The sequence below is a fragment of the Varanus komodoensis genome, unplaced genomic scaffold, assembly GCF_004798865.1.
Source record: "Varanus komodoensis strain SLA01 unplaced genomic scaffold, ASM479886v1 scaffold12, whole genome shotgun sequence".
In the NCBI taxonomy this organism is placed as follows: domain Eukaryota; kingdom Metazoa; phylum Chordata; class Lepidosauria; order Squamata; family Varanidae; genus Varanus; species Varanus komodoensis.
The window spans coordinates 9,592,259-9,614,109 of NW_025335349.1; the positions used below are offsets into that span (position 1 = coordinate 9,592,259).

General features: G+C 40.8%; 1 protein-coding gene across 1 annotated transcript in view; it reads left to right on the forward strand.

Annotated features, from left to right (window-relative positions):
• MEI4 (meiotic double-stranded break formation protein 4) overlaps window positions 1-21,851 on the forward strand; it is an 83,087-nt gene that overhangs the window by 24,363 nt on the left and 36,873 nt on the right. The window contains exon 4 of the mRNA XM_044421451.1: window positions 262-818. Within this exon, the coding sequence (XP_044277386.1) occupies window positions 262-818 (557 nt within the window). The remainder of the gene's footprint in view (window positions 1-261; window positions 819-21,851) is intronic.

The window sequence follows — 21,851 nt, forward strand, 5'->3', positions numbered from 1 at the left end:
TGAGCCACAGAACAATGCATCCCTTGGTCCTCATATGCTGGTCCTCATACCAGGTCCCTCAACTGCTCATATGACTCTCTATAGCACCTCTTATTGTAACTTCACAACATCTTTCACAGGTAGCTTGTGCTAAGAGATGGTTCATAACCCAAAGTCACCTAGTGAGTTTCATGGCTGAGTGGGGATTTGAAACCAGACCTCCCAGTTCAAAGTCCATCACTCTGTCCATCACAATGGACTGGTTTTGTTCTTGTGTTTCAGGAACTCCAGATGCTGTAGGTGAGGCACTGCTGCCTTCTAATACTGAAGATTACTCAGGCCATTTTGAAGATTCTGGATGCGATGTCTCAAGCGACTACATAGCTGGTGTGCCGGAAACCGTACCTACTTTCAACTTCAGGGAATGTGGTTGCAGTAGTTCTATATCTGATGTTTCATCAAGTCGACTTCCACTGTTGACTTCTTCTTGTGTCAGCAAGAGGGACTCTGTAGTTTCTCACATGCAGTTCCTGCAACATTTCCTTGAACTAAAAAAACTGTCAGAGGCTGGCGGTTTGAGAACAGACTTTAAAAAACTTGGAAATGATTGCTCCACAATAACAGATTCTTTTTCTCAGTTGCTCGATGGCCTCGTTACTTCATACAGCCTTTCAGAATTGCCTTTTTCAGATGTTATGCATCAGGCAGTCTGTGTCATAACCAAGCTGTTAAGTGATGCAGATGTATCTAGTCAAATTCTGGGCAAGTGTTTTAAGAAACTGGAAGACTCTATGAAAAGACTTGTAGCAGTTGTGTTGAACAGCAGCAACCTCAACAGAGTAAGTAAAATGGCACCTACAACTTTAATATTTGTGACATTTCAACGTTCAGCTGAGTTTACTAGCATGATGATTGTTAGATTGCATGATGTTTGTTTGAAGGTGGAAGTATAATGCTGAGCATTTTGGGTTGCTGGAAATTCTGGGCACAAGGTTGCTTCTAGCCCTCTGCATGACATGGAGACACTGAGCATGCAAGGATGCTCAGTAGTCAGCTGCCAACATCATCTCTGTGGATTCTCCAGTCTGCTGCACTGTAGCTGGACTAAGTATATTCCAATGTATCAAACCATATCACACCAATGGATTTTTCTCTATTCCTGTGAGCCACGTGGGCTCACACTCCACATCATACAGCTTCATCTTAGACCATGCAGTGAGTCTTGCTGGAGCTAGGCTGTGGCCTGTGCAGCAACAAGAACATGAAACCCACTTCTACCTGCTACTCTAAACTTGAGTTATAATATTGGTCCAAAAATCAGCACTGATTTTGAGATTTTCAAATGGGGGTCATTTCCAGCTCTACCTAGAGATTGTTGTTCGCACCCACTTCCCCAGTGAGGCCATCCAGCCACCTCACCCTCTGCTGTCCCCTTCTCCTTTTGCCTTCATTTGTTCCCAGCATCAGGGCCTTCTCCAGTGAGTCCTTTTTTTCTCATTAGATGGCCAGAGTACTTGAGTTTCATCTTCAGTATCTGGCCTTCTAAAGAGCAGTCATGGTTGATCTCCTCTAAGACTGACTGGTTTGATCTCCTTGCAGTCCAAGGGACTCTCAGAAGTCTCACCACAATTCAAAACCCTCAGTTCTTCAGCACTCAGCCATCCTTTTGGTCCAACTCTCACAGCCATACATTACATCTGGGAAAACTGTAGCTTTGACTAAATGAACTTTTGTTGGCAGGGTGATATCTCTGCTTTTTAGTATGCTGAATAGATTTGCCAGAGCTTTCCTCCCCAGGAGCAAGCGTCTTTTAATTTCTTGGCTGCAGTCACCATCAGTGGTGATCTTGGAGGCCAAAAAAATAAAATCTGTCACTATTTCCATTTCTTCTCCATCTATTTGCCAGGAAGTGATGGGACCGGATGCCATGATCTTAGTTTTCTTGATGTTGAGTTTCAAGCCCATTTTTGTGCTCTCCTCTTCACCTGCATCAAGAGGCTCTTCAGTTCCTTTTCACTTTCTGCCATTAGAGTGGTATCATTTGCATATCTGAGGTTGTTGTTATTTTTCCTGGCAATCTTAATTCTGGCTTGTGGTTCATCTAGCCGGCCTTTCGCATGATGTACACTGCATACAAGTTAAATAGGCAGGGTGACAATATGTAGCCTTGCTGTACTTCTTTCCCAATTTTGAACCAATCAGTTGTTCCATGTCCAGTTTTAAACATTGCTTTTTGACTTTCTTGAAGAGATCTCTAGTCTTTCCTATTCTATTGTTTTCCTGTTTCTTTGCACTGTTCATTTAAGAAGGCCTTCTTGTCTCTTCTAGCTATTCTCTGGAATTCTGCATTTAGTTGGGGGTATCTTTCCCTTTCTCCCTTGCCTTTCACTTCTTTCCTCAGCTATTTGTAAAGCCTCCTCAGCCATTTTACTTCCTTGCATTTCTTTTTCTTTGGAATTGTTTTATTGTGCAATGTTGCGAATGTCCATCCACAGTTCTTCAGACACTCTATCAGATCTAATACCTTAAATCTATTTGTCACCTCCACTGAATATTCATAATATGATTTAGATTCATAAGGAATCTACCTAGAGATGCAGGGGGTTAAACCGAGGACCTTCTACATACAAATCACTTGTTCCATGGCTGGCGAGCAGCAGTGTTGTCATTCTGAGGGATGGACATGGTTGCTGTATCCCTTTCTGGGATGGGAATGTCAGTTTTCCAGACCTCAGTCCAGGGTTTGATGTGGGGAGATTTAGTCTGACTGTATAGGGGACTCCTGAATCCCATGTAAGCTGCCTTTTGGTCTCTGCGCATCTGCACTGAAATGGATCTGGCATACAATTTTTGATACCATAAAGGTTCTTATATAATAGAACAATGCCAGTATCATGACTCGAAGTTGCTAGTATCTCTGTTGTGATGCATAAACTATACAAGCCGCTTAATGAGCACGCTGGCAATCTTGATGCTCAACAAGAGTATTAGCATGAGTAATAGCATAGTCTCGAAAATGTTCAAAGACCGTATTATGCATGAGTGCTAAGATTAGACCATGTCAAACAAATTCAAATATGGCACAGGGCAGAAGAGCCAAGCTCTTCCATGTTAGATAAATTCAAGGGCTTGCAGTTAGTAATATACACACAGGTGGCTTTGGTTTTCAAGTTACTTAAGCATAGAATTTCAAGGAACTTTGCCATTTAAAAATATTTTTATCATTTAGAAGGATGTAGCAGCATGTAGTGGCAGTCTGTGAAACACTACAGAGTGTTGTACTCTTACTTAATAGGCTTTGATTACAGCATAACAAGAATTATTATTTTAGAAGTGTTCATTACCAGTTTTAATTTGCTTGCATTTTCACCAGACACCTGTGCTTGGTATTAACTGTTAACAGGTTTAAGAGTCGTGGCTTACATAGTGGTTGTGTTTCTGGGAAGCCAATTAAGTGGATGTCATGAAGAATATTTGAGAGAGAGAGAGATTTGTTAACCCAAATTAACCTTGACTTTGAGAATAAATATGGGCTTGGGTGCATAGGAGCTTTTTCTAATACCTGTAAGTCTAGCTTTTTAAAATTTTATTTTGCTGAACCTGTTTTCCCCAGCATACTGAAGATACAGGATTGGCAGGGAGTGGGCTGGAGGTAGGAAGGGAAGCTGAATGATTTGTCTATTTTGTATCCATTTTTCCCAGGGACATATTTTTAAATGGTTTTTTCCTTTAGTGTTTACATATAAAACTATTTCTTCAGGCTGTTTTGTGTTATTCCTGTCTGGAGTGATGTTTATGATTTTTAACAGAACTTACAAGGGGTTTTCCATATTGTGCCTCAGTTTGGAGGCCTAAAAGACTGTGGCAGAACAATCTGAGTCTTGTCTAGGCTATAAGTTTCAGTAAGAAGTCAATTACTAGCTGAGGAGGTTAGGCACATATATTGATTTTTATTGTTATTAGGAGGCACTTGACAGAACCACTCTAACCTACTGTTGCAAGATGATGACAAGAGACTAAACCCTTCACATAACTGACAAAGCCTCACAACAAAGACTTGTAGCTCATTATAAGAAATTATTTAGGGGCATATTCTCTATGGATGTTTATTCCTGGAATCAGCTTGTCCTTTTCACTTAACTCGACGACCAGCAAGGTTGTTTGTTAGCTATTCCTGAACAGAGCACAAGCCCACCTCTATCCCTCAAAGGAGGGAGCCTATATTGTGCCTATATTCCCTGTATGCCACCCAAAAGTTGTGTTTTGGCAGCTCGAGCAGATTATTTTAAGTAGGCAACACCAGACAAATGGCCTTCCCTTTTTCTAATCTGCTTCTCTCATCTGCTTTTTTTTTGGGGGGGGGATGGTGGTCCTATATGCTAGGAGGCTGATGAGGCTTTGGGAGGTGTGGAAGAATACACAGACTGGGTGAATCCATACCACTAGTATTCCTCCCGTGGATGGATACAGTTAAATTAAAATAAATCTTAAATGCTACTCTCTCAAATTATATGATATACTGCTTTGTTAAGATTTTCTTCATAATGGGTGCCATCTCAAGATGGCATACACTCGATTGCAGGGAAAGAAACCATTCTTCTCCATCATTTGTTAAGCCTAGGGACATTGTTGTTATTCTTATTTCTACTATTAGTAGTAGTTATTAAATTAACTAAATTATTATTAATAATCACTACTACTAATTATTAGTAGTAACCTTAATTAATTAATTAATTACAAGCATTTATATCCCATCCTTTCCGCTGAGCAGCTCAGGGCGGCTTACAACAATATAAAGTTACAATGTAAAAACATCAATTATTAAAACAATATTAAACAACACATAGTGAACTTAGGAAAAAAAGGGAGAAAAAGAATAGAAAATACAACTGTGGAATGAGGAAAAAGAAAAAAAATCTTAAAATATCTAAAACCCTTAATTATTAAAATGATGGTTGAATAAAAAGGTCTTTACCTGACTCCCCCACCAATCTTAAGGGGCGTGATGGCTTGTAGGGAAGGAGGCAGTCCTTCAGGTATTCTGAGCCTAAGCCATTTAGGGCTTTATAGGTTAATACCAGCACCTTGAATTGGGCCCAGACTTCAATTGGGAGCCAGTGTAGCTGATAAAGGACCAGTGTTATATGAGAATAACGACCGGTCCCTGTCAGCAACCTGGCAGCTCTATTTTGTACCAATTGACGTATCCAGACCATTTTCAAGGGCAGCCCCACGTAGAGCGGGTTACAGTAATCCAACCAGGAAGTTACCAGGGCATGAATCACCGTTATTAAGAATTAGGGTCAACTCAGTCAACTTACATGTGTGCTGTTCTTGATAACATAGCCTATGCTAATAAGAATCCACCATTCCATAGCATATTTTAAATGTTCAGACTACTGCTCCTATGGTTTCTCCATAATCCTGAACAGCCTTGCTGCCAGAAGGACTGAAGCTAATAGAATTGGGTCTTGCTTAAGACTGGCATTGAATTTGTGACTGCAGTCTTCTTACAGTGCAATCCCACACGTGTTCACTCCCCACTGAATTCAATAGGATGGGTTTGCAGCCTTATTGCTGTAGCAGCTCTTCAACTCAACTAAAGTCGAGGCTAGTTATTGGCTAAAATAAATGTTTATGTGTGCAATAATTGCAAACTGAGATTGTTATTACTCAATTATTTTATGAAGAGACCAGTAAATGCAAAATAAAATACATGGAAGGAGTGATCTTGCAAATAACCATATTTTATCAACTATGCAAAGTATTACAAATACCAGCTTGCAAAGAAGTTGATAAAAGAATTGTTATCTTTTCTTCCTAATTCATTTTTCCTGTTTTTGAAGCCAGAGCCAAAACTGGACCTCCCATGCAAAAGAGGTAGAGGCAGATTTCATATAACCTTAAGATTTGCAGATGCATACTACATAAGAGACTTGAGAAAAAAACTTAATAGGGAACCTTCAAACATCCCATAATAACCAGCTGCATACGATATTGACTGACTGAGAAAAAGAAAACTGGCAGCTGGTTGGGAGGGAAAATGTAACCGAGTGGTAGGAAAGCGAAGTGGGAGGAAGAAACATACAGATCTAGAAAGAGTTGAAAGTTCCCTCTAAGTGTCTGGTTAGATCATTTTCTTATTTTAGCATATGTCCCTGGAAATTTCCTATGAAATGGTATCTATTAAAATACATTGATAGAAAAATAAAAGATTATAAACTAGCTGGGATTGGGCACGGAGGTGTCTATCATTCTCCCTCCCTCTCCCCCCCCCCACCCTGGGAGGATCAAATGGAGGGTGTTTCACAAAAGAGGCAGTGGGGACTGAAAATCCATCTGGACTTCATATAATCCTTCAGGCTGAAGGAGGGTCTAGAACATTTTAATACAAATATTTTGTTGCAGGGCCCCCCTTCTCTGGCATTGATTCATGCTTTCATAATGGTGAAGTTTCTTGATAAGTGAGAACATCTTTCAGGCAATGTTGGACAGCTCCCATTCATTTCAGTGGGGACTGCAGTGCTCAGTGAGTTCTCACGCTGGTTTATTGGTTTGTTTATTTACACAGCACTAGTAATAAGTTCCCTGTGCAGATGTGGAATTGCTCAAAATAAATGTAATAAGTTGCCTTAGGTTGGGAAAACAGTTTTGGTGACTTCAGTTGACTTCTGTTTGCAAGGACTTCCCAACACAGTACAGATAATAGTTAAAATTAGATTAATGTGTCTGTCTGGTGCCTTTCAAGTTAAAGCCATTGAGCTTATTTTGCCTTAAATTAATTGAGTCCCCAGAGGTTTACAAATGTGACTAAGAAACTCAGGCACATTCTTTAAGAATATCATATCAAATGAAGGAACAACAGTTCAGGCTTTAAAACATTCCATATTTACTAGACTATTATTTAGAAACAGAGAGAGAACTTGACAAAGTATGTTAATGTCTACATACTGCTAATTGTATTAAATTCAAATGAGTTTCCTACCCATCTTCCTTCTTATTGGAGATACTGATATAACTCAAATAACAATCATTACCTTGAAGAACATTTGATCTACAATTTTACTGTAATAACGGAGAATACCCAATGTGTCTGGCCAGATGAGCAGAATTCATTTTAGGTTTGGCTTTTTTTCTATTGGAGTGATTTCTTCCACACCTTTCTCCACACACTGAAATTAATACATTGGTTTCCCAGGTCCTTGGTCTGAAAGTGGGCCAGACTGCCTGTGAAAGCTAAGCAGGTCAGGGTCCAGGAAATACCTCGAAGAGAGATATCCTGGGAACCCCATTACACAGGCTTGAGCTTCATGGTGGAAGAAAGGCAGGATATACATACAGTATAAGTGCAATAAAGGCCAGGGCATTCATATCATTGATGTATGTTCAATTAATACATTAGTTACACAACTCCAATTACTGTGTCTATTCTTGTTATATGAATATGAGGAAGGAGTATTTCACCTGAAGAAGCATCTCTCTGTAGTGTTTCGCCATGGAGTTTCCAACTCCCACTGCCCCCTGGGTAAATCTGCAACCAGAACTCTCCAGTCTCAACAACCAGGAACCAGACACACTGGTTTCAGCACGTGCCCATCAAAGTACTTGGGGAAAACAGAACTTTACTGAACAGAGTGCACACAATAGGAGTGGAAGATTTAAAAGGACAAACTCTCAACAACACATGCATACACACAAAAGGGAAGGAAGAAGGAAAGCAGCATAAGAATGCAAAGTTCAAATCCAAAACACAATTCCCAAGCACTTTGACCATCTTAGACTTAAAACAACAAAGCTATCTAACCTACCACTAATACCAGATGGAATACTTTGCAGGGCTTCCTCATGAAGAGCATAGCAGGGCACAGATGGACAGAGCCTCCAGTGGCAACTAGTTTCTCTCCAGTTTCTCTCCAGAGGGAGCAAATGCCAGCCTGAATGCTCTCCTCCAAGCAGTCATAGTCCTCAGTTCAGGGGAGGCATCTGCTGAGCATTCCCAGGTGGGTCCTATTGAGTTGATGACCCCCACCTCTCCTGTGCCCTAAAAATGTGAATTGGCCTGTCCTTGGATGTTTCTCCCTCTGTCCTGCCCAAGTGCCAAAATGGCCTAGAAATCACCACCTGTGCTCTGTGTACCCAAGTCTTGCTTTAACTCCTTCCTTACCCCTTGGGCCCCTCACCACTGCACCCTCCAATATGTTCCTGCCTAATTGTCAAGATAGTCTTTGCAGGATCTTTCCTGGGTGCCATCACAATGGTATGGTGAATGGCTAGCAGGGAAAGAGCCTTCTCTTCAGTGGTCCATCTGTGAAATTCTTCCCAGGCAGATGTACCTGGCACCATCATTGAATACATTGAGATGCCTGGTAAAGACCTTCTCTTTAGGCAGACATTCATTCTACAATCTGTTGCTTGGATATTGATTTTAGTACCTGCTCCCTAATGATTTTAGTGTTTTAGATATTTTTGTGTTTACTATTGCATTGTTGTTACTTTGCATTTGATTTTTGAAATTATAAAAAATAATAATTATAAAAATGATGATGATGATGATGCCTCCTCAAGGGCATTTGGCAGTTGAGTGGTATAAAAATCTAAGAACAAAATAACTTTTCTGCCCACGATCTTTACACAAATGAGTTCTTCAAAGTAACTATTAGCATTTCAAGGGAAATTCCCAGTGGTATCAGTGAGGCTTCCCTTAAAATGAAAATGGAAACTTTGGAGAGTGGATTTTTGTTGAGATAATGGCAGGGGAGAAAATTAAATTTTAGATTCCCATACAACTCTGCCCAAACCATGCAGTAAAGGCTTTATCATTTCAGCCTTCCTCTCATGGTTGTTACGCTTATAAAAGGAATAACTGGGGAACCATAAACACCAGCTTGATACCCTTGTAAGAAAGGTATACATATGGTGAAGAAAAATACAGGCCCAGGAACTTCATACCATCCACTCTTGAAAGGACTATCAAAGGCCTGAGAGGACTGTTGGCACAGCCTTCTCAGCTTCTCCAGAGCTACTTAAGATTTGTGTGCTCTGGGGAAAGAAGTGGCAATGAAACCCATCAACATCTGAAGAGACCTTCTATTAGCATGAGAGAGAATTATATTCTCTGGGTTTAGTGGTGGTGGGGAAATATTTGCTTATTTATTTCTGTATTTAAAAATTGTAAAGAACTTTGGATACCTTGGAAGAAAGACAGTATTGAAATGTATTTATTAAATAAATAACAATACAGGCCAGTGTGTTGCTTCAGATAGACTGCTGAAATTAATTGAGGGTAAAAGAAATTCATTAAGTGAATGGGACTGTACCTATCTACACAAACCTTTATAGCTGTTTCCAGGTGACAGAAGCACTTCTTAAATGCATAAACTGGAGAATCCTACTTAACATTTTCAGGCCTGAAACTCAGGAGTCCTCAAAGCTGCCAAGGTCAAGGGCTAGGTCATGAATTGATTTTATGTACTAGAACAGCTAATGGTTACTTGAAAGAGATGTGACAAGCCCAAAGTTGCTAAAAAAATCTTTTAATGGTTGGAGTGCTTTAATTGACAGGATAACATGTAGCTGATGTGAATTAACTTGCTATTTCTGATGTGAGTTGTCTTAATATGTGAGATCAGGCTTATTAAAGAGCCTCTTTTATGATCCGGGTTTTTCTACAGCCCTTGTTTCTTTGCTTTGAAATGAGGATGTTAAAGCTTTTACTTATGGCTATATCCCAAGGGCTTTTTGTTGGGTAACAATTAGTTAAAGAAAGCATTTCTATAGTATCCAATTAATACCCAATTAAAATAGATAATTTGCAGTAAATGCTTAAAAAAACCCCCTTCCTCTCTGGCTACAAAAAAGCACTCCAGATTAAAAAAGAAAATAAATCCATGCATTGCTTCTGTAAGGATTTACTTAAGTCAAGGTCTGGAGAATTGTTTCTGAAATGTGGGCAGCCATGGCCAGTGACATTATCTCTGCTATCTGTTAATGTTGGTGACACGTGAACTCTTTTACCCCACTGGCTAATAATTTGGAACTGTGATTGGCCAAAAGGAGCACATGCTTATTTCATTGCTAGTAATGATGTGTGAGGAATACAGTTTGGGGGAGGAATCCATCAGATTTCCTCAGCTGAGCTCCCCAGACTATGGTCCTCTCCTCTCTTCCCTAAGTCCAACCTGTGCTGAGTGGGTGTCTGGCAGGAAGCAAGCCCATGTTAGTCCACAAGGAAGCCAGCATATGCGATCGCCACCTGTGTACCTGCTGTGTCAGCAGAGTTCTCCTTGTGGGCTTTGCATACCTTCTGTGGAAGAATTGTGTACTTTGCACAAAGAGGGTGTCTGCTAGCATTTGCAAGCATTTGTGGACTTGATCTCAGCTAGGCTTGCTTCCTGGCCAGGGAATTTAGCAATAGATTAGCAATACAATAGAGGCAAAAAAGGTAAGAAAACAAGTAAAATATGTAAATAAGATAAGGAGAATGTGGAAAAATAGCACAATTATTATTAAATTATTTAGAGATAATTTAAGGGAGAGAATGCATAATTGGACTTATGCTAAACTGTGAAGTCCCCTTTAAAAAAAAAGAAAAAATTCAATTTGCATGATTATATAGAACATTTTTATAGACCTGTGAAAAGTAAAAACATGAGTAAAAACAAGAGTACTGGTACTCTTATGTTGCGTACTTCAGAAGACTTGACTTTGATTAATATTTTTCAATTTCAGATCACTCTTATCAAGAGTGGCCTCTTAATGTGTTCAGAGAAAATTAATTTTAAAATGAATTATTCATAAATAGCACACTTCTCTGGTGGCAAATATGACCAGAAATGTAATAATTTGTTTAAAACTACTTGTTTAGTAGTAAAGTTTAAAATAAACAACAACAAAAAAGGATAACCCCAGTAAAATTGATGTATTAGGTGCCCAGCTTTAGCTCAACTCTCATTTTTAATAGCATTCTTTGATTTGAACTAATTATTTTCTGAAGCTGGTAGGCTTTCTATGCATGAAATAATACCTTGTGTTGTGTTTGTTTGTTTGTTTACTGCTGGGATGGAAAACATGATCTCTAACAAGTAGTGTATAAGTGTAAAATTCCAGAGTTATCTGGGGGGTTCATTAAATCATGGATTTTAAGCATTTTTTGTTCTTGTTTTACAAAACACGCATACATATGGGCACATATTTTACTATATTAAGAATATTTTATACAAAGATAAAAATTAAGGGGCTTGGGAAAGTTGATTTACTGTCTTTTTTAAAGCTGCTATCAGATCAATCCCTGTTTATTTTTCCTTAAAGCAAAGAGAGGGAACATCTTTCAGACTAGGCACTGAATTAAATTTCAGAGAGGCTGCATTCTAGTGGTAGCTGGGGAAGTCAAAAGGGGTAGACCAAGAGTACTAGAAATACCAGTGCATTGTAGAGTGCATTTCTGACTGATAGAAGGTAGTTCAACCTTTTAGAATGGCAGGGAAATGCAGAAAAACAGGAGAAACTACCAACCAATTGGTGATTCAGGTGAAAGGGATAGAGCCAGGGAAAGACAGAGCCAGCAGGATACTGCCAGAGGGTTAGAGATTTGGCTCCTGAGCCTACAGTTCCCTAGCCCTGATCCAAAGTGTTAAGATATTACTCTTTCTCTTCAGATGGTTATTTCTCTGAAGTAGCCCTGTATATTATTTTGGTGAATAAGCGTGAGAAATATTCTGCAGTTTACACATTCTTTCATTTCAGCACTGGAAGCTTTCTTGCAAATTTTGCTATGCACCAGGGTTGGCCAGACTTGCTCAACAGGATAGCCACATAGGGTATCTACATGCAGCTACAGGTAGATACCGTATGAGCTACATGCGGTTGCCCATGGGCGGTGGCTGTGGGTGGCAAGTGGCAAGCAGGTGCCTGCAGGCAGTGGGGGTGGGCAGCGAGCAGCAAGTGGGTGCCCACAGGAGCCGACAGGCAGCAAGCTGCAAAATAAATGCAAAGAGCCGCATGTGGCTCCCAAGCCTGGGTGTGACCGCCCCTGCTATATACTGTTCTAGGCAGCAAATGCTTGGAAGCAGTGTTGCATTCCTCTCAGGTTTTATACAGACTAAGGAGCACTAGAAGTTCAGAAGTTGGCATTATTTGGCTTGTCTAACTGCAGTGTTAGGAAGCAAGGTAAGTCTGATAGCGCCATTTACACCAGTAATGTAGAATCTTTGAAGAATTAGGTTAAGGGATCCAGTAATCCTGGAGTTCTGTGTGCACCATTTGAAAGTTCCACTCAGTATTTTCCAGACAGATTCTGAATAGTGGGAGGAGCACTGATGTTATCTGATTTTACCTACTTTCTGTGAGGAGATGCTACAAGTATGTGAAGTTCTCCCAGGGTTTTCACTGAACTGCATGTTGCAGCCTTCATGGTAAGGAACCTTCCAGACAACTCACACAGGCTGATCAAGGGATTCTTCTGGGCAGGGAGGAATATAAAGGATTTCCTGTTCCAGCTCTACTTGGCTTGAGCAACATCATCTGCCTGAACTTTAGACTGTCTTGCATCGGTTCTTCACCCTGACTTGTTTTCTAACCTTTGCCCTCTGATCCTGATTGTGTTTCAGTCCCGCTTCTCAGTACTCTATAGACTGTTTTTCTCATCTCAGCCTGACACTTCTGTCAGATCTACAGCTTTACAACTTTAGGAACTAGAGAAAAATATTTTAATGATCTAGTTCTTTCTCATGCTATTTGATCCAAAGGCATCTTGTTCAACAAAGAGGCCACTTATAATTTAAACCCCTGAGTTGTAATCTTGGAATGGGTTGGAAGTTAATACTGTTTGCATTTAGTTCTAAATAATTAGTATGAATGCAGTGAATATATTGGTGGGGGGGTTGTTGATTGGAAAATACTCTCTCATCGGCTTAGTCTTGTAGGCAGACAGCCTACAATGCAAGTCTTCAAAATCTTGATTCATTCCCTCAAAACCATGTGATAAGCATAACTAGTGAAAAGAGTAGGTGCATGGCTCTTATTTCTGTTAGAGTGGTTAGTTAGGCATTATCATACTGGCTGGAGTTGTAGGGCATTTTCCTGTCTAAACATACATAGTACTGTTCCCTTAAATTCTTTAGCAGGAAAATAATGTTTAATGAAAGTTTTCAAATGCAAATATGCAATCCATTATTTAAAATATATAATTTAATTTTAGTAAACCTTGCTGTTATTGCATGTTTCTACATCCTGTTTCCTATCTGTCTTGATCTGCTTCAGCCCATAGCAATTTAGCAATTGTCTGTGCCTCATTATCTCCCTCCATGAAATAGAAGGGAGTTTAAGACCTTATCATTTGATTTTATTTAACTGATAACTTGCTTTATTAATTCCACAAGATTATGCCTTAGTGTCTAAATGAAATGGTTCCTTGAAATGATGAGTGGCAATCTAAAGAATTACCTTTCTCAAGTGTAGGGAAGGATATGCACAGTGATGTGAACAAGGAAGTCCTTTGCGTATATGACTTCTAGGGAAAAACAGACTGGAGATTCTCAGCCATTGTTGTTTCAAAACAGACCTTATTTTTAAAGATGATCTAGCTCAACCTATAAGTGGAGATAAAAATGTAACACCACTCTCAAATCTGTTTTAAAAATCAGTTGTTCTAATTGGCTATTGCTCTTTGGCTACTCATTAGTATTACACATTTGATCTAATTAAATTTGTATAGCCTTATAATGCCAGGTCAAAGTATTCACCCACTTTGACTCTGACATATATTAGTGTGCTACAACCTCAAATTTATTGGAAATGGGTTTTGTTGGCTTTGTTACCACCTGATATCCGCAATTGATGATTGATTGACTCTGTAAAGGTGCAAAGTATTTTTATTATGGCACAAATTTGAGGAAGCACTACCTAACTGCCACTTGTGATTTGCATAGGTACTTACTCATTGTGTGGTGAGATGCCTCAATGAGCTCCAGTGTAATCTGCCACCTCCAGAAGTTGCATACTGTATGCAGTTGAGTGGAGTCTACCTGTGTGCAAGTTCAGTGTTGTATATCTCTAATTAACCTGTTTATTGAATAGAATATCTAAACAAATATGCAGACCAAGGAGCTATCAAAGCAAGTCCCAGATAAAGTTGTGCAAAACCACCAATTAATTATTATTTTTATTAATAATAATAATCCCAAACAATGAACATCCACCAGAGTACTGTTAAATCAGTGATTATAAAATCGAAATAATATGTCTCAACCATGAATCTGCCTGTAGAAGGCCATCAATCAAAACCTGGAAGGCCTTAATTAGAGAAGTAACCAAGAAGCCAATGATAACTCTGGAATCTCAGGTGGTGTCTGTGGCAAAGAGTGCTTTCTTTCAGCTCAGGCTTGTCCATCAGATGAGCCCTTACCTGGACAGGCAAGCCCTAGCAATAGTTACTCACCTGCTGGTAACCTCCCCATTTTGACTATTGTAGCACATTTTACGTGCGATTGTCCTTGAAGACGGTCCAGACATTGCAGTTGGTACAAAATAGAGCTGCCAGATTGCTGATGGGTCCTTTTCATTCTAAAAATAACAACTGACCAAGGGAAAGCAAATAGTATCCCCAAGGGAAGTATCCCCAAGAACTGTTTCTCTCCTGGTTATTTGTTGTAGTTAGCGCCTTTCCCTTGTGTTTTTGTTTGTTTGTTTTGTTGCTGTTGTTGCTTTGAAAACCATGGCTGATTGTTTTTGCATTGGCAGAGGAAAAGCATAAGTGATAACGAGTTCCTCAAATGAACTGTGCTTGTTAGACATTTCTAAAGTATTCTTGTGCTTTTTGAAGAAAGAATAAAGGAATTTCTTTTTAGTGAAGAACAGGGAATCTTCGTACTGTTCTATAATTTGCCACAGATAGAATGGTTCACATCATTTTTCTCAACTGAATTAACTGGCATATCCAAGACCATATTCTCATGATCCACTCATTCCGCAGTACCTGCAATTTTCAGTCAGTTTATGCTGACTTCCAGGGCCATAGGTGCCATGTGTGCCCAGTTGCCTGCATAAATGCTAGTGACATCTGCCAGACACCCCACTAGCTGAGCAGTGTAAATGCCAAGCCATGCTTTGTAGTGTTGAGCTGCCACCAGTTACATAGAGAGTAGAAAAAGAGATGAAATCTGCAGACACTGCAAAATATGAATTCTCATCTTGAAGACTGTCATTCTCATTGATTTCTGCATGTACCTTTAGAAATACAGACCTCTGAAGAAAGTTCATATTAAATTAGTCAGGAATGTATAGGACTACTCATTGGAGTAAAACTACATATTTTTTCAACACCGTCTCTTTATTCCACTGGACATTTTGGAAGTACTCCAGTATTGTTTAATTCGGCATTTGCACAACCATTTGCTAAAACTGGTGTCAGCTGGAAATTGGAAGGCTATACATATGATTGGATGGAACACCATGAATTGTGCCTACACAGTTTATAACCAGGACAGCCCAGCATGATAGTCCATTAACTACAAATTTGTTGTTGTTGTTAGTTGTGAAGTCATGCCCGACTCATGACATCCGACCCATGGACAACATTCCTCCAGGCATTCCTGTCCTCCACCATCTCCCGGAGTCCACTTAAGTGCACACCTACTTTCTTCAATTTAAGCCTAAATTTTATTTTTATTTATTTATTTAAGATATTTATATGCCGTCCTGTCGCAAAAGCCGTCCTAAATTTTGCAACAAGAAGTTCATGATCTGAGCCACAGTCAGCTCCTGGTCTTGTTTTTACTGACTGTGTAGAACTTCTCCATCTTTGGCTGCAGAGCACATAGTCCGTCTGATTTCTGTGTTGACCGTCTAGTGAATTCCATGTTTAGAGTCGTCTCTTGGGTTGTTGGAAAAGAGTGTTTGCTATGACCATCGTATTCTCTTGACAAAATTCTACCAGCCTGTGCCCTGCTTCATTTTGTACTCCAAGGCCAAACTTGCCTGTTATTCCGGTTTGGAATATTTTGGCTTCCTACTTTAGCATTCCAATTCCCCATGATGATAAGGACATCATTTTTTGGTGTTAATTCTAGAAGGTGTTGTAGGCCTTCATAGAACCAGTCAACTTCAGTCTCTTCAGCATCAGAGGTTGGGACATAGACTTGGATTACTATGATGTTTGGATTACTGTGATGTTGAATTGTTTGCCTTGGATTCGAACTGAGATCATTCTGTCATTTTGGAGATTGTATCCCAGTACTGCTTTTCCTACTCTTTTATTGACTATGAAGGCTACTCCATTTCTTCTGAGGGATTCTTGCCCGCTGCAGTATACCTGATGGTCATCTGAATTAAATTCACCCATTCCTGTCCATTTTAGTTCGCTGATTCCGAAGATGTGAATGTTCAGTCTTGTCATTTCATGTTTGACCACATCCAGCTTGTAAGATTCATGGATCTTACATTCCAGGTTCCTATGGAGTATAGATCTTTACAGCATCGGACTCTCCTTTCACCACCAGATACATCTGCAACGGAGTGTCCTTTCGGCTTTGACCCAGTCACTTCATTCTTTCCGGCGCTACTAGTACTAGCCCTCTGTTCTTCCCCAGTAGCATATTGGACACCTTCCAACCTGAGGGGCTCATCTTCCGGCATCATATCTTTTTGCCTTTTGGTACTGTCCATGGGGTTTTCATGGCAAAGATACTGGAGTGGGTTGCCATTTCCTTCTCCAGTGGATCGTGTTTTCTCTGCCATGACCTGTCCATCTTGGGTGACCCTGCACGGCATAGCTCATAGCTTCATTTCGCTACACAAACCCCTTTGCCACAACAAGGCAGTGATCCATGAAGGGGCAACCACAGATTACAGCCTGCCAAGTTCCCAACACACTTCTATCCTGTAAGAGCTGCCAAGGACTAAAAAGAATGAAGCAGGAGGTTGAGAGGACCATGTATCAGGAAGGCTACAGAACATTATGATGGCTTCAGTTTGGCTCAGTGAGTTTCAAGTTGCATAGGTCTGAGTATGAAAAAGAGACTTTCAAGAGTTTTACAAAATAGAACAGATCACCTCCATTTTTTTCCAAATGGAATCCTGTATCAAAAAGATACTTTGAACATTTAGTTTCTGCTGTTATCTCTGACATTGGATATAGTAGAATCAGTTTTGTTCTGAACATGGTAACTTTCTGAGCATTTCTTTTTTTAAAAAGTGCTCAAGGGATTGAATTTAAATTAACATAATCAATCCAGATAAGCTTAGGAGAGTTAGTGAAGTGCTATTCTGCATGGAAGAATATATGCAGCTGTCCATTGCTCCTTGCTGGTTAGTTACTGCTATAAAAGAGGTGATGTATTGTTGACTTGGGGCTGTTCCCCTCCTTTGTCTTTCTTGCTTATCTGAGCATATCTCTCAAATTCTGTTCATGCCTCATTTCATCCTTTGACTATTAACTTTGATATTTTCTCCTCCTACCTCTTTGAACTCTTTCATGATCTGTTTCATCTGTTAGTTTTAAGTACTGCTCAAAGGATTTGCTTGTGGAAATTCTATTATGACTTACTGTTACAACATTTAGCTTCTCTACCTGGAACATTATCAGATGCTTGTCTTTGTGGAGATCTATAATACTATCACTTGTATTTTTAAAGACAATGAATCAACTATATAAAGGTTGGCTTTGCCTGAAGCTTATATGTTCTACTTATGCATTGACAGAAACATAAAGTTATACTTAAAATGCTTCAAATGTCAAAGCTGTGTGTATAATTTTTGGCCACATCTGTGCTGGTTTGCAGCAGTATTAAAAGGAGCTAGAAAGTGTGGTTGTGCAGAAAGTTGTGCAAAACCCAAGATACTTACAGGGCTTTCCATTAAGAGAAGATGAAAGGTAAGGGCAGTTCCCTCTGTCTTCTCTTACTTTGGCCTGTATTTGAAATTCAGAATATGTTTGCATCACCTTCTGATGGTCAGAACAGAGATTGCTCTAAAGTTGTACAGGTATATCTCATTTTATAGTACCTTACTCTATTGTGTTTCGCAGATATAGCTCTCTGCCATCCCTCTCAGATGGCTGTCCACTTGTCTCTTGAATGTCTCCAGCATGGGAGAGTCTACAAACTCCCTATGTGATTGTTCCATTTCCATACTGCTCTAACATTCAGAATCTTAGTGTAACTTGAGCCCATTATTCCATGTACTGTACTCTGGGATGATTGAGAAGAGATCCTTTCTTCTTGGTGACAACCTTTCAAGTACTTGTAGAGGGTTATCCTATCTTCCCTCAAGTCTTCTCTTCCTGAAGTTAAATATGTCCAGTTCTTTCAATCTCTCCTCATAGGGCTTTGTTTCCAGTCCCTGGATCATTCTTGTTGCCTTCCTTTGAACCCTTTCCAGCTTGTCTGTGTCCTTCTAGAAAGGCACACAGTACTCCAGATGAGTCCTAACCAGTGCTAAGTAAAAGGGAACAAGTACTTCATGGGATTTGGAAGTAATACTTCTATTGATGCAGCCTAAGGCAGCATTTACCTTTTTTGCAGCCACATCACATTGCTGACACATATCCAGTTTGTGATCTACAACAATTCCAAGATCCTTCTCACTTGCAGTGTTGTGGGGCCAGGTATTCCCTGTCTTGTATCAGTGCATTCTAGGTGCAGAACTTGGCATTTGTCCCTATTGAATTTCATTCTGTTGTCTTCAGCCCAGTGCTCCAACCTATCAAGATCACCCTGGATCTTCTTTCTGCCTTTCTTTCCAGGGCATTGGCTATCTCACCCAGTTTTGTGTCATCTGCAAATTTGATGTTAGGCATGGGCCTGCTGAGAAGAGCCACACAGAATAGGGTTACTGGTCTCTTGCTCTGACCCAGACCATGGAGGTGGTGAGGAGGAGGAGGAAATGGTGCTCCCTGGCTGGCAAGCCAACAGGTGTTAGCAATAATGAAGAAGAGGCTGAAAAGCAATATCAGCTGGTGGCAGTGGGGGTGCGAAGGTGGTAGAGTTACTGAGGAAGGAGGCACACTGAGGGAGCCTTGCCCAGGTACCCTCAGTGACCTGAAACTGGCACTGTAAGGGAGCTTCCAGTGTCCCATGTTCCAGATTCTCCTCCATTCCCAAACTTCCTTCCTGCTTTCCCTCTCAATCACTCTTATGCACCACCACCTCTCCCCTCCCCTCCTTTGTCTACACCAGATAGAAAGACCCCATTAGTGTTTTACAAACTCCCTTTGCATCATCCTCTCTCTCCACCTCAAGAAAGGGCGTTAAGTGCTGGCATCTCAGCTTCCCTGTCTCTTCAGTTCTCCTTTCCACTCAGGTGAGCAGCTAGTTAAAGTAAACTACAGTAGTACTTTCCTACTGTGATAAAAGTGCTGATGATACAGTTTCCTTGGGGCATCAGACTCAATGTTCCTCATCCTTGAAATGATAGTATTAATTGGCCTCTTAGTTGCCTGTGATTAGGTACTTATTTGTGCTGCTCTTGGTGATGTTAGACTTTCTGGTGTGCATAATCCAGATATAAATTTGTAGTTGAATTTTTACTTTTAAAAATATTCTTTTTTTACAGCAAAATGTGCATACTCCCAATAAACATGCTTAGGATTAGGGCAGGAGAAGCGAACCCCATTTTATTCATGGGAGTTATGATAGCATTATGATTTAAATGAGTTTAAAATGTAAACAATACATGCTGGAGGTATTTATTTTCTCCTTTTTAAAAATTAGAGTTGGTAACTGTGAGCCCTTTTGCCTTTGCTCTAACATAATCAGAAATCTAGAATCATTTTTAAATGATAGAAGGTGGTTGCAGGCTGGGAGAAGAGAAAAAAAGAATGTTTCATAATTGAAGTAATATGCATTGCTGTCTAAAGCCCCCCAACCTGCCCATAAGACCGCATATGTCCAAGATCTAAAATATATTTTCACAGGTGCACCAGATCCTTGCATTACTTTGGAAATTAAAAATCTTTCTCCTTTCATAATCGGGCTAGGAAATTATTTGTCTAGTAACATAGAAGCAGAGTGAGTCAGAAGGGATCTCCCGGGCCATCTAGTCTGACTCCCAGCTCTAGCCGGCTCCACTCACGACATGCCCACCATGTGCATGTCCAGCCTATCCTTGAACACCCTCACCAATGGGGCTTCAACCACCACCCGTGGAAGCCCATTAAGATTGTTCATATATTTGCATCTATCTGCATGGGATAAACTGGCAAGTTAGAAAGGGAAATGGGTTAGGGGTTTTCCCCCCAGCAACTAGAACAATAAGATTTATTTATTTTATGTATAGCTTTTATATACTGTTCAACAGCCATACATGGCTCCCAGAACATTTTACAAAAAAGACAAGGAGGGGGGTGCAAAGTACATTTTTATCTGTGAACCACAGTTATTTGGCTACTTTCCTCATAATACTGTACCCACTTTAACAGGAACTATATAAGAGAATGCTCCTAGAGCAGGGGTCCTCACACTTTTTCAACATGGGACCAGTTGAAAGGCGCAGGCGATGGGCGTGGGCCAGGCCGGGACAGGAGGTGTGCAGGCGCGGGGTGAGGCGGGGAAGGGGCAGGGGCAGGGGCAGGCACACGCGGAGATCCTTTTCTCGGAGCGAGTCCGAAATGATCTCTGCACGAGCAAGCCGCCGTTTTGCCGTGTGTGCGCGCATGGTGAGTCCAAAGCCTCTTTGGCAGGCTGGATGAATAGGCATGGCGGGCCATATCCGGCCCGTGGGCCGTCGTTTGAGGACCCATTCATCAGGTCACTCGAACTGGGGCTCTTCTCAGGAATTAAGCAGTGCTACCGTTCAGATTCAAAAAGCGGGGAAGGTTTGCACTTCATGCTGCTTGAACCGTGTTCATTTTTAAAGGCACGGTGAGGGATAAAAGGTGCTCTTGGCAACAATGCCAAAATAAACCAAAGACCTGGAACTGTGTGGCCAAGCTGCTTCTGCCTTTCAGAGAGTTTCCCATCTCTGTTTCACACGGGTGGGGCAAGGAGCATGTGAAGCACCTTTCACTCACTAAGAAGATGGAGTCATCCTCGGGACAGTGCCGTCCCCCTCCCTATGGCTGCAGAATGTCCTGCTTCGTTCCCCACATTGAGACTTGGGCAGCTTTCACACAACATGGGGGCAGGCAGGCCTGAAGGCATCTTTCCTGAAGGCAGCCGGGCCCTCCTGGAGAAAGAGGCAAGGTTGCCTTAAGAGGCAGGGTATCTAGTATTGCCTGCAAGCTTACAGAGAAGGCCAGGCCTTCCTGAATTAGTAGCATGCCTTCCACGCCAATTGGTAGCGTACCTAAGTTGGTCACATATTAGGTGAGTCTTCTTTCCACTGTAGTATTCCATGCATTTGCTGTCAGCAGACTAATCTGAAGGCCAGGTGTTCCTGAACATGACAAGCTGTGCTTGGCTGGCACTCAGCACTTGCTTAAGTTTAGACAAGTTGTGGTGATCATATAGGAAGGGTTGGAGAACTGGGGGAAGCGTTTGAAAGGGACGAACACTGCTCACTGCATTCCTGTCACCTGCATGGTGAATCCAGGCCAGGCTGCTTTGGGAAGGTTTGCATGTACAGTGGTACCTTGGCTCACGAACTTAATACATTCCACGACGCTGATTGTGAGCCAAATTAGTTGTAACCCAAGTCAGATTTCCCCATAAGATTAAATGTAAATAAGGTTAATCTGTTCTGGCCCCTCCGAATGTGGTTGTGAGCCAAGTCAAGGTTCAGTGTAAATAAGGTTAATCCGATCAGAAAAATCTGAAACAAAGTGACAAAGAACAACAAAGCAACAAAGTACTGTACAGTACAGTGGAGAACACTAACCTAGGTCAGGGGGAGGTTATTGTTTTGAGGGAGAGTCCCCCTCTATAAGGACATTGGGGAGATCT